Source organism: Centruroides vittatus, unplaced genomic scaffold (genome assembly GCF_030686945.1).
Source record: "Centruroides vittatus isolate TY-2023 unplaced genomic scaffold, ASM3068694v2 contig_904, whole genome shotgun sequence".
Lineage (NCBI taxonomy): Eukaryota > Metazoa > Arthropoda > Arachnida > Scorpiones > Buthidae > Centruroides > Centruroides vittatus.
In genome coordinates this window covers 858,054-871,856 of record NW_027122594.1, presented here as the reverse complement: position 1 = coordinate 871,856, position 13,803 = coordinate 858,054, and the positions used below count along the sequence as shown (strand labels likewise).

General features: G+C 30.3%; 1 protein-coding gene across 3 annotated transcripts in view; it reads left to right on the top strand.

Moving 5' to 3' along the window:
* Su(z)12 (Polycomb protein Su(z)12) overlaps window positions 1–13,803 on the top strand; it is a 71,939-nt gene that overhangs the window by 43,861 nt on the left and 14,275 nt on the right. For 2 of the 3 annotated variants that reach the window (XM_067281048.1, XM_067281046.1), the window contains 6 exons: window positions 152–207; window positions 3,269–3,361; window positions 5,912–6,109; window positions 9,227–9,429; window positions 10,359–10,512; window positions 10,600–10,820. In XM_067281048.1, coding sequence (XP_067137149.1) covers window positions 165–207; window positions 3,269–3,361; window positions 5,912–6,109; window positions 9,227–9,429; window positions 10,359–10,512; window positions 10,600–10,820 — 912 coding nt within the window. In that variant the 5' untranslated portion in view covers window positions 152–164. The remainder of the gene's footprint in view (window positions 1–151; window positions 208–3,268; window positions 3,362–5,911; window positions 6,110–9,226; window positions 9,430–10,358; window positions 10,513–10,599; window positions 10,821–13,803) is intronic. The other variant, XM_067281047.1, reaches the window with a different exon arrangement.

Sequence of the window (13,803 nt, the reverse complement as noted above, 5' to 3'; positions counted from 1 at the left end):
TTTTTGTAATTAATTTGCTTCTTTAATTATTAATTAAATTTGTCCATAAAATTAAATAAACTATTAAATAGTCTTTTAATTTTAAAGTATAAAAGTTTTCAATCTGTGCATAAATTAAAATTTTTAAAGTTGTTTTTCAATTTTTTTCCAGTCCTTCTGGTCATATGACACTTATTTTTACTGGTTTTTATGATAAATCTAATAAAGGTAAGCTTATTTCATACTTCTATAAAATAATGAATCAAATATATATAGTAAAAACACTAATTGAGAAAAAATTGAATTAAATTTCATAAACTCACAATTTAAATTTCTAAAAATAATAATCACATAGATAACCTTTGCTTTATTCCAGTAGAGTTTAGCAAATGACAAACATTTTCAGTTTGATTGTCCTGCTTTAGGTCAGTTTTGTGTGTGTTCCATTTAGAATGTTCATTCAAATTCCATTCAAAATTTAACTTATTTTTGAAATTTACACAATTCAAATTTACAAAATTAAAGTTTACAACTAATATATTATACATACTGATATATTAATACCCTATTGATCAGTTGAATTATTATAATAAACTATTTTTCTATTTGTTATCATAAAAGCTTTCCAAACACTTCATAACTATGCTTATATTAATGCACTCCTTTTTGAAGGCTGTCTTAAATATTTGTAATGTCTCTAAAAATTTAGTATCTTCATTATTAAAACCCTTCTTAATCAGTGCTGCTTGGTTTAATTCCTGGTTTCCAATGCATGTATGGAAAGCATTGTTGTTTGTTTATTTCTGTTTCTCAATATTATATCTGTGTTCTTTGATCCTGCTATTAAGACATCTGTTTGTGGCTCCTATGTACATTAAATATTTTCCAACTCTGTCGTCTGTTAATGGTATGCTATAAATTCCCAGGGCTCTGTTCCAATTTACAGTGTCTTCATCATTTCTCAACATTTGATATACTGAGCTGCCTCTTTTATATGCTAGATCTTTTCCTCCCATATTTGTAACTTCTTTATATATAGGTTCGAATGTCTTGTTATATTCCACAACTTGTTTTAAGACTCAGCTGGAGTATCTTCTCTGCCAGTTGGTGGTATCATTTCATACATATATTTTTTTGCTAAATGTTCTATAAGTTTTATTGAGTACCCATGTGTTGGCACTATTCTTTTTATGTGCTCAAGCTCTGTGATTGTATTCTCAATATTTGTGCAATGGGTAAATGCCCTCCTAATGAATGATCTAAAAGCAGCTAATTTATATATAAACAGATCATTTGAATTCACTGGAATGAATAAAGGAATGTATTTCAGTTTATAATGTATGTTGATATGTATGCCCCTTCTTTAAATTTGATTTTAATATCCAAAAATGAAAAGTTGTGTTGCTATTCTGTTCCACTTTCATGGTAAGACCATATGGATTCATGTTAATTCTGTTTAAAAATAAGTCTATACCTGGTTTATTTCACCAAATAATTTGGATATCGTCTGTGTATCTATTACTTAATGGTATGTTCTGGATGAATTTTGACATTATTATGCTTTCTAGTTTACATATTACTAATTTGCACAGGTCCCCAAAAGGGGCTACCCATCAGTAACTCTCTTTGTTGTTTGTAAGTACTATTGTTGAATTTAAAAAATAATGTATAGCATAAAATATTCTAAAATTTCTTTGATGCAAACCATCAGATATTATTTCTCTCAATAAAAAATTTCTTAATGTGCAAAATCATGGTTCTATATACAGTATATGGAGGGGTAAAGTGACTGAAAATTTAACACTGTGATATATTCGTCATTGACTAATGCAATTTCTTTTAACTTGTCAACTAATTTTTGCAAAATCATAGCCTTACATGAAATATTGGCCACATATATGTACAGTACCTTAGGTTCTAATGGCATTGTGTGGGACCTAGCTTTATTTACAATAGGTCTCAATTGTTTCCCTGGTTTGTGTGTTTTTGCAAATGTGAATAATCTAGGTGTATCAAGGGATAGTATTATTGCTGTTTTCAGATTTAAGTGTTTTGCTGATGCAGTGTGTAAATCTGACCACATTGCTTTGCAATTTGTTGCAGTAATATAATCTTTCAGCTGAGTCATATATCGTATTTACTTGCATATAAGACGAGGTTTTTATTCATTTTTCACTGCTTCAAAAACCTAGGTCGTTCTTTATGCGCAAGCAAAGGATTCTTTGCATTTTTGCAATAATTTTTGTGATCCTTGTATTTGCATCTTTACTGGATTCTCACCTTTGTGTTTAAGAACAAAAGTATTTTATCTGAGTCGTTTCAATCATTCTTGTGTAATGTCAGCAGTAATGATGAATAGCAATAGCAAACGCAAAGCTTTCGAATTAAATTCCAAAATCACACGAAAACCCAATATAAGTTTTAATCCATTCCTATGTGAAAACAGATGATTATTCAGAAATCAGAATTTGGATAAACTCATAAGTGTAATTGATAGAGAGTGGATTTGATTGTTAAGAATTGGGAAAAAAGGTTCCCAATTGTCCAGCTTTACTTGAACAAATTATGTTGTTAATTTTACAAGCTTTTTCCTTAAAGTTTAAAATGCTAGTAAATTTTGTGGAAAATGTGTGCATTTACGTGTGTTTGATATTTTATTTGTGATTAAACGAAATAAAATTAGAATTGTATTAGTAAATTCTAATTTTCTTTATTTTGATCTTTAAAGTTACACTTTGTCCTATATGCAAGTAAATACGCTGTGTTGTTTTTTTATTAACACAAGGATTTTGGTTGTGTCTGCCTCTATTAAAACTACATCATTATCTCTGAGCTATCTTCTACTAGCTAACCTTGTGAATAGTCTTCGTTATGGTTGTGTAGAAGACAGAAGGACTATTCACAAGGTTTTTATTGGACTTGTTTGGTATTGTTGTGTTACTGTCCTAGTGATAATTTAGAATCCTATTAAGAAGATGTGTATTGTAATGTTGGCAATTTTCAACCATAGATTCTGTTTTTTATATGCGATTAAAGTGATAATAGCCAGTAAGGCCAAAATGCATTTTGGATAAGTTAAATAGGTTGGGTGTGTAATAAGTCTGTTTAGTAATCATAAGTAACTAAGTAGTTTTTGAAAGGGAAATAGATTAGTTCACATAACTGTTATGCATTAAGCTATTTGATTTCATTTTTAATTTTGTTAGATTTTAGAATTTTTTCTAATGATCTTTTAAAATGAATTCTTTAAGTTTAAACTATTTTTAAAAATTGTTAAATATATTAATAGGTACAGCTGAAACTGTTACAGTAGAAGCAACATTATTGAAAATCTGTCATAAAAAGAGAAAGGACATTTCTTCACCAGTTATGCAAATATCAGGTAAAAAAAGTCATACTTAATTTGAAACTAATGTAACAATAATTTATATCATCAATTATTCAGTTTCAAAAAGAAATAACTGCTTAATGTTTATTTATTTGTGTGTCTAAGAAAAATGGTAAAATTCTCTTCTTCAGCCATACAGGCACATTGGAGACAGTTGATATACTTCACAGTGGTGACCAAAAGTCTAGCAGCAGATGAACAAAACTTATATTAAACTAGCGGGTGGGCCCGGCGTTGCTCGGGTAAAATTAAGATTATTACATTATAGTCAACCTTACCCGTTTTCACAGAATGTAAGAATTGGGTCCCCCTGTTTCCAGACTAATTAGAAAATTTTTAGATGGGTCTAAAAATATGTTCGATTTCTCGCAAAAATGAAAAAAACTGCATCTGCGTCTTGCACGTCACTTTCTCTTAACAATTCCATTGTTACGTAACACTTCCATTGTTGATGGAAGTGTTAAGCCTTATTCCTGTCCCTCTCCCCCGTGGGGAGGAATTTTGAAAAATCCCTTCTTAGTGTGCCTTGCCCACCAAAACGATCATGTTCAACAATGTTCCTGGGTGCATTACGTGTTCCCACCTCTTGCCATATGAGGGTACGTCCAGAATCACTACTCAGACCGAATCTGCTCTCATCCGAGAAGAGCATGTGACCCACTCCTCATTGGTCCAGTCCCTATGCTCTTGGCACCATCGCAAACGGTGCTGCTGATGTGTTGGTGTCAATGGAACACAATGTATTGGTTGTTGGGCAAAGAGACCACTCCTATGCAGTCGCTGTGCCACTGTGGAGTGTGAGATTGCGTGCCTTGCAGTCCTGTTAAATGTGGTTGCAATTGCACCCGCTGATTGACGTGGGCCCCTTGCACAATGCACAATATTGCATGTTGCACAATGTAGCGGTCATCTGCTGCTGTAGTTGATTGTAGTTGACCACCTCCTCTCCTTCGGGCAGCAGTGCCTGTAGTTTGAAACGCTCCCCATGCATGTGAAACAATGCTGTGAGCAATACCAAACTTTTGGGCTACACTCATCACACTTTGTCTTTCTTCCAGTCTCCTGATGATTCTTCCCTGTGTGTAGTCATCCAAATATTATCTCTGGGCCATATTGTAATGAAGAACACTACCACAGTGCATCATAACTGCTTGCTGATTGACACACACTGTCTTTTATTATTTCTCTAACTGCCTCATGTTGTGGGGCTAGCCGCATTTGGAGCTATAGTCGCGCTGACCTGATGTCATGTGATATCCAGCATGACCGAGAGTCCTCTGGCAGGATGCTCCCGCAACTTCATTCATTTTCACCGAGTTGTTCATAAGTTCTTTTACTTTATCTATCAAGTTTTGCACAGCAGTGTATATTGACTCTGTCATTACTTAGAGGAGTCTTTTAGCTTTGGGATAAAAAAGTTTCTACATTCTATTATATTAGAACTCTATTGAATCACTTATTCTGAGGTCATGTGATGACATCAGAATTTCCGGGTCTGTTTTGGTAACAAGTCTGTCCCTGGTCGGAGTTGGCAGATTTTTACATGACTACAGCCCTGCTTTAATTATTAAAAGTTACAGTAATATAGCCCAATCTAATCCAGCAATCATTTGGCTTTTATGTATTAAGTCTGTGTTTTTGTTAAAAGCAGTTGTTGCTAAACTTATTGTTGAGAATATTAATGTTAATTCACATACAATTGTTTAATAAATAATTTGTATTAAATTATTTTACAAAATTTTTTAGATTTGTTTGTTTGTTTACTATTTATTGTGTGAACAAAAATAAACATTGATACTTCATCTGTTGTTAATTTAATGAATTTAATGTAAGCTAATACTAGATACATGCACTGTCAGATGCATTAAAATTTTTTTTATAACACAAGTACTTTCAATGGTACAAAATCATTGTCATCAGGCTAGTGAATATCTCAAATTTGGAACAGAACGTTGCTACGTGCAGTATAACATTCTGAACGTTTCAAAATTCTAAACAAATGTTGAGAATGTTATACTGCACATAGTGATATTCTGTTCTAAATTTCAGATGTTTGCTAGCTTGACGACAACGAATTTGCATCATTGAATTTAACTTGCATTAGAAAAAAGATTTTAATGCTATCTGACAGTGCGTGTATGTTTGTATCTACTAATATATAGTATATGGCATCAAGTTGAACATGCTATTTGTCTAATGTAGATTTTCTTTGTCTATTGCTAAACTTCTGGCCACCACTGTATGTGTAGCCACTAGTGCATGACATTAATTACTTATCTAGCTTACTTTGATTGTGAAGGTCATTCTTAAACAATGAATTACAAAACTAAGTGAACCCTAGAACCAGTGAATGTAGATATAAAAGGACATACAAGAAATTTTTGCTATTCTTCACTTTAGGCAATATCGTATCATCTGAATCACTCCAACTTCAGTATGTACAATTGAAACCAACAAAACATTTATGCTTTGTATGGTTGTACTCATTATGTTTAATCGTTGCTATTTATTAAATAATGAAATTTTAAGGTATAACATTTTTAGTTGGTAGATGTGAAGTACCGAGAAATCCTGATCCAGATCATCCTCCTGCCAAGGCAACCGCTCTTTCCGTCCCAAGTGATAGCTTCAGCCTTAATAATGGTCATCTAGTCAAGTCTTACGTTTTGTTGTTACGTGTTGTTGTTACAGGTGGAAGGATTAAACTAAATGGTATATGTAATGGTGAATTGAGTGATTCAGGTAAAGTATAAAATTAAATAATTGTTTTAACTTTACAATCATTTTCTATGATAATATTTTATATAATTTACTTGTTATAAAATTGAAATTTTATTGAATATCGTATTCTAAATATTCATTTTAAATTATCCATTTTTTTGTTTTTAATCAGTAATTTTTAAAAAAAATATTTAATTAAAATTTTAACAGTTTTAAGTTCAAGTTAGTTCATTTTCAGAAACAAAAAAAAGCATAAAAGACTATGACACAATATTTTTTATTTAATATTTAGACACTTATTAAATTCAAAAATATTTCATATTTAAGTTACAAACTTTTATTATATTTATTTATAATTAAAGAAGTAAGAGAAGATTTTTTGGGGGGGAAATTTCAGAAAATCTTAAAATTGATCATTTAATTTTACTTTGGCTGTTTATTATTTTTTAATTTAAAGTCATAATATAATTGTATAGTTAATTCTGAATGCTATAAACTATTATTTTTCCTTAATACATTTTTAAAAAGTAGTTGTAAAATACTTGCGAAAATTAGTAAACAACGAATCTGCATCCATTATCAAACACATGACTTCAAATTCTGTTTGAGGAATCTACATAAATTTAATTTCCAAAATATAGTCATAAAATAATAATCATTATTTTCATTTGTATAAAAACACAAAATATTACAACATAAAAACATAAAATATTTATTTTCTGCAAAAACTTATAACTCTATTAAACACAAAATTTCAAGAAAAAATGTGAAAACTATTTCTATAACATATGTAACATGCTAGCTGTTAAAAAATATATACAAATTTTGGAATCAATCTGCATTGTATTTTTTCATATGACTTTTGTGCAATGAGGAGTCTCATTTATTATTATTTTCTTTGATTTGTGTTTCAATACTATTCATATTTGCTTTAATAAATAAATATTTTCCTAGGCTTAGCCACTTAATAGTCTCAGTGCAAATAAAGCATTACATTTTATACTCGTGTACATACGTTGAAAAATGCTACAAAATGGCTTCGTTATATGAAAACTTCAATTATCATGTATATATAGTTTATTAATTAATGAATGAATTTTTTTATGTATACACGTATATATACAGGGTCAGTCAATATGATGTGAGTAATTTCTGAATATTTTTAAAAAACAATTAGCAGTAGGAAAATGCAACATGCACTGTTTGAAATAGGAACTCAAAGTTTTAGATTATGCTTGCACAAGTTAGTTTTGATAGCTACTACTAGTACAAAATTGCAAGTGGATTGAAGTGCTTTTATGTCACAACAAAAGACCTTTAGTATGCCACGATATGTCAGAGCTACGGCTATTACCATGGCCTCTTAACAACAGACCCAATCCCATCTTTTAGCAAGATGGAACACCTCCACACATTCATTGCAAGATATTGGATATTCAAAATCCTTTTGAACATCCAATATTTTGGTAGAAGGATAGGACAAACGAGTTCTACAGCCAGGTCCACCGTATCACAAGACTTTACATTTCTAGATTTTTTTCTCTGGAGGTAATGGGCAGTGTTTACGTATTGGCCTTAGTTGCTAAACTCGATCGATCCGAAAGATTACATATATGAAGTTGTAAAAACAATTGATCACCAGATATCAGTTTCTGCATGGCAAGAAATCATGTAATGTTTTGGTACACACATCTAACTTTCATAAATAATGTAGAAGCAAAAACCATTTAAGTTACTATTTCAAATAATGCAAATTTCATATTGCTGTGTTTGATAGTCTTTGTTCAATAAATGTTTCTTATCTCACATAATTTTGACTTATCCTATGTACAGAGTGAGTTGAAATTTTTTGCACCTTTTTCATTCCAAAAATACTAAAAAAAAACTTAATGTTATTGATGTAGTTACATAGGAAGTCAAGTATGGAGAACTGGATGGAACTGTTTCTTTGTTGATGTTGAAAAATGATTTTCAAATCACTTTTTTAATGAGCAGAGGTAATGTAAAAGTTCCAATGACAAAGTTAAAAATCACCATTTAACTAGTCTTAAACCATTTTTCGGATTCAAATAAATATTTTTAGGACTGCTTAATTTGCATCTTTAAATTTATCAGGAGTAAAAATGATTTTGTTTTGTATTCAAGTAAAACGACATAATTTTTACTCCTGATAAATTTAAAGATGCAAATTAAGCAGTCCTAAACGGATTTATTTGAATCCAAAAAATGATTTACGACCAGTTAAATGGTGCTTTTTAACTTTGTCATTGGAACTTTTACATTACTTCTGCTCATTAAAAAGTAACAACATAAGTGACCTTGATAATGATTTTTCAACGTAAAGAAGGTTCCATCCAGTTCTCCATATTTGACTTCGTTTGTAACTAGTGATAAAATTAATATATCTTCAGTATTTATGACTCACCTTGTATGTCATTAAACAATAAACAAAATTTAGAAAGTTCAGTCATATGTAAACATTTTTAAAGTGTCATTATTATTTGAATTTAATCAAACATTAAATTTATATTTGCAATTTATTGCAGATTATTGAAATGTATAAAAAAAAACAAGTTACATGAAATTCATACAAGAAAGTACTAGTATATCTTTGTAATTATTACAATTATGATAATATAAGTAACTTATATGAAATACATTGGATTATATACATGTTATTGTTACAAATGCATATAATAAGCAACTAATGCACAGTCTTTTGTATAATTTCAGAAATATCAGAAAAATTTTCCATAATAGACTAAGAAAATGTTAGGAGAATCAGTATTCAAATTTTTGTGGATTAATTGACATTGTGAAAATAAACAAGAAAATTTAACTATACTTTCTTTCTATTGTTCTGATTCGTATTAGAATATGATTATAAAATAAGGAAAAAAATTTGTATAGAATGTAGAAAATTTTAAAATGTAAATAGGTTATTTACAAAGTATAACTAACATCTTATTTCTTTAAGGAAATAAAAAAATTATAGTTTATTGTGATATCTGAAAACCATTCAGTTTGCAACAGAAATAACATATTGTTTGTGATCTGTACTGCTGTCAATGTAAAACTTTGTTTACAATTAGTTGTAATATTGAAAAATTAAATTTTTTTTTTTACTTTCAATTACAGAAGAGCCCCCTCACAAAAAGAGAAAAAATGGCAAAGGACAGTTTGACGAATTTCGTCAGTTTGGAGCAGAGTTAGTCGTTTACGACAAACAGCAACGCTGTTTGCTCTCGGATGGCGAATATCAGCTAGTTCTACAAGAATGCGGACATCAAACATCTCCTAAAAAGTCTTCGTGGGAAACATTAGCAGACAGTAAAGAGAAGGTATTAAAAGTAACATTAACTGATAGTTTATTTAATGACAATAACTCTTCTGTATGTTATTTCTGTAAAATATTGAAATTTTGTTTTTATTGAACATGTTTTTTACTTTGGTTTCGTGAGATTATTTCAATATTTTTAATTACTTAATTTAAATCAGTTGTAAAAAATATACTGTACTAGTAGATGAGCCCGGTGTTGCTCAGGCAGAAAGTAACTGTAGCGAAGATTAAGATTATTAGATTATAGCCGATCCTACCTGTTTTCACCGGATGCAAGAACTTTGATAATCTTACTCGAATAAAAGGATTAATTTTAAATTCTAAAGTCTAAGAAAACTTGTTTGGAACATTATATTTCGAATTTTTCGAATATGGAACAAATTCAAATATTCGTTCAAATTTGTTTATTTTGGATTTATTGTTTTTGGGTTACCCGAACAGTGGAAATGATTAAAATCATTTGTTCATTTGTGTCATATCTAAATGAATAGTTAATTAGCATGTTCTCATGATTAAAGTGGACTCATTGCATTCAGCAGTGCAAATCATGCTTTTGTGAATGGAGCACATAGTGATTGTTTGTAACAGTGATTTGCATAGCCCCAACATCACCTATCGGTGACTTTTTGTACGAAACATTTTTATTTAATAAATGGCAAGCACATTATCTGAAGTACTTGTTGTCCAAACGAAGTTTCATTTTGTGTAGTAGAACACATTCCAGAGCCCTCTGAGTTGTGAAAGTTTAATTTTGATAATCTTGTATATAAATTCTGTGTGATTAAATTTTTAATACTTGGTTTAAGAAAAATTTTTTAATGTTCTGTTGTTATATATTTTTTATTTTTATTGTTAGTGTGTGTGGTGGCTTATTTTGCTCATTGTGTGTATCTTTTGTGTAAAGAATAAAGAATTTTCCACTATTCACAGGTCAATGGTTCTTTCGATGTATTTAATAAAGGACCTCTAGTAACATTTCATCTTACGTGGAATGATAGTCTGATTAATGGTATCGTGGAGATGCCACAAACTATCGGCTCGACGGAGGAACAGTTTTCACTAAGCAAATGTCAATTAGATCACAGTATGTTTTTCCTGTTTTATTTTTATTTTATGCCTGTTAATTTATTTAAATAAAATATAACTTACATTATTTATGCAAATATTTTAGATTATTTTCATCCATTTATAGTCAAGATGGAAGGAGAAACAGATAAACCAAAGAAAAAGCTTCACATTTTCTATCAGTTTCAATATAACAACAATACACGTCAGCAAACTGAAGCGAGAGATGATTTACATTGTCCGTGGTGTTCTGTGAATTGTATAGAATTATACTGTTTATTAAAACATCTTAAATTATGTCACAGTAGATTCATTTTTACATATGTGGTAAGTTCTTTTGCTGCAAATATGATAAATTTTTATTGTAGTAAGACTGTAATGAATTTGAATAGTTAATAACAATAAATTTAAGCTTTTTACTTAGATCCAAATTGAATATTTCCAATTTATTATTACATAATAACAACGTTAAATTGTTATTTTTAGAATAAATATATGAATATTTTAATTTTGTTTTTAATAGTTTTGCTTAATTATTTTGCAATTAATGTCTTCATTAGTGTTTAAAAATTCAATTATTATGGTTATTATCATCATATTCTTTGAAATCTATTTATTTCCTGTACTACAAAGGAATTATTGAAATCTATATCATTGTTATGAGTATTTATAATATAAAAGTTCATTTACAACACATTTTCAAAAAACACAGTCAAGCCTTGAGTTTCGAATGCCTCACTTTTCAAACAGTTCAGTTTAAGAACAAAATTTTGAACTTCGTATTTACCTTGGTTGCCGAACAAGCTACTCGTCAAGAGCCAGCCACGGATTAAACACAGACCATCAGCTCTCTATACTTCCTGTGTTAAAGTTGATGGTCCAACCAATCAATGACAGCATTATTGATTCAGATGTGACGTCGAGATTACCCCACATCATTATACATCACAACACAAACCATCAGTGACGTTGCTATTTAGATTAGATTTCAATGTGCATGTGAGTAAGATACTACTACTATTTTTTGCCACTTATCACAATTGAATTTAAATCAATTTAAGTAATAAAAACTGCATTAATTGACATTTGCATAATATAAATGACATCCAAAAATTTTTGTTTGAAGATGCTTAACTCAAATTAAATAACAAAAATTTATTATTAAATATAATTTTTTTATTATTTCACACTAATATAGTACATAATCAACATTTGGCATTATATTTAACAATATTAAATAAATGCAAGAACTTTTAATGAACATCTTTTAGAAAAACATGGGTATCTGTAAGCCAGAAAAAAACAAATTTAATTATTTTTCTGAATTTTCAAGAAAAGTGAACAATGGCAAAATTTTGCTTTCATAAATTATGCATTTGACTCTATTTTTCATTTTAAAATAAATTGGAAACCACAGCTCTAGACCATGGCAAATTGGAATTGAAATTATTGACATCACTCGTGGTTAACAGAAAATGTAAATCACGTAATCATTGTAGTACCATGCTTTAGCCAATGGTGTGCCGAATATCTTTAGTCACGTGATCTTTTCAAAGCTGTCCATCTGTGTGTCTAATCTGTGGAGCTGGCAGCATGGCATAAGTTTGTGATGAACTATTTTTTGACTTTGGCAAGTTTTCTTGCATTGTGTATTATTTCCATAGCTTTTTTTTTTTAATTTTGTAAGCCACTGTGGCACTTATGAAAGCTAGTGTTGGTATAAAAGGAAAAAGGAAAAGAGTGAAAACAACATTAGAGGTGAAGAAAGAGATCATGCAAAAGCTTGAAAATGACGTTTGAGCCTCGGATCTTGCTATGCAGTTCGGCTCTACAAAGTCATTGATTTGTACCATTTTCAAGAACAAGGAAACAATAAAGGATGCTAATGTTGCCAAAGGAGTGACTATGATCACCAAGTAAAGACTGCAGACCTTAGAAGAAGTGGAAAAGTTACTCTTTATTTGGATTAATTAAAGCAGTTGGTCGGCGACAGTATTTTGGAGACTATCATTTGTGAGAAGGCAAAACGTTTGCACTAAAATTTGCTCAAGAAAACTCTAGGTTTATGTTCTGAAACAATGTCAGTGTCGAAGAGCTGGTGAAGGAACGCTGTACTGAGTTGTCTACCTACTAATTTGAACTCCTTCAGAAGGAGATACTTGAGGAGATGCCCTTGGAGGACAAGGAAGGGAGGGGGGATTTGTCTAGTGCTTTTAATAATGATGTGTGCAGTCTTGTTGAAAGGTATCACTCTGATAAGGCAGCAGCAAGCTGTTTCATTAACCTTTTCAATGACAATGCTGTCTCACTTTTTTAACATTGTAAAACAGAGACAAAAGCAAATTTCATTAGATAGGTTTTTAGTGAAAAGGAGGCCTAAGGAGTGCAGAATCTGCTAGTGAGAAGCAGAAAATAAGAGGTAAGAGAAAAAACTCCTGAAGTGCAGTTACCTGATGATGATATGGAGGGGAACTTCCTTTACAGGAAATAATCTCTCTTCTCTTCCACCTCCTCTCCACCCTGCACTTGCACCATCAAGACTTTCAGCACAGGCAAGGATGAATAAAAATTATTTTAAAAAGTTATAAAGTTATAGATTGTCTCTCTTATTTGTAAACTTCATTCGTTATTCAGTTGGTATGTTATAATAGAATATTACATTGCATTTATATGTATTTTTTATGGATGAAATATATCTAAAAAAGTAAAAAAGGCTTTATTCTGGTAATCAGGAACAGATTAATCCATTTTATACTGTTTCTTATGGGAAAATTTGTTTCAGTTTGAGAACAAATCTGTTTTCGAACAACTTTTACGAAGTGATTAAGTTCAAAATCCGAAGTTTGGCTGTATTAGTAACAAGTGTAGGACTCTTGTATTTTTTTAAAAAATTGAGATATGTTGAGATATAATTAATTATTAATTAGTTGAGATATGTTGGTCAAACTTATTAATTAATTAGGTTGATTCAAAAATTTCTGGAATTTGCTTGACCTGTAGAACATTTGGAATTGTTTTCAGATAACATTTAGAAGTTTCTTATACACTGTGTAAAAAGGATGTTGAGGTGTAGTCATAAGTGAAAAGATATTTTGTGTGACAATACCAACTTTTTAAATATGTGAAGTTTGCCAATGCTTTCTTGCGACTAAATTCGCACATGCACTTTACAATTATCAATTTCATAAAAAAGCAGATTAATCTATCACCGAATGGAGCGCAATTGTTTGGCAAGAATGGTTTGTTAAATTTAAAACCGGGCAATATGAAGTCAAAGATATGTCATGCTCACAAAGGTCTTCTTATTGGA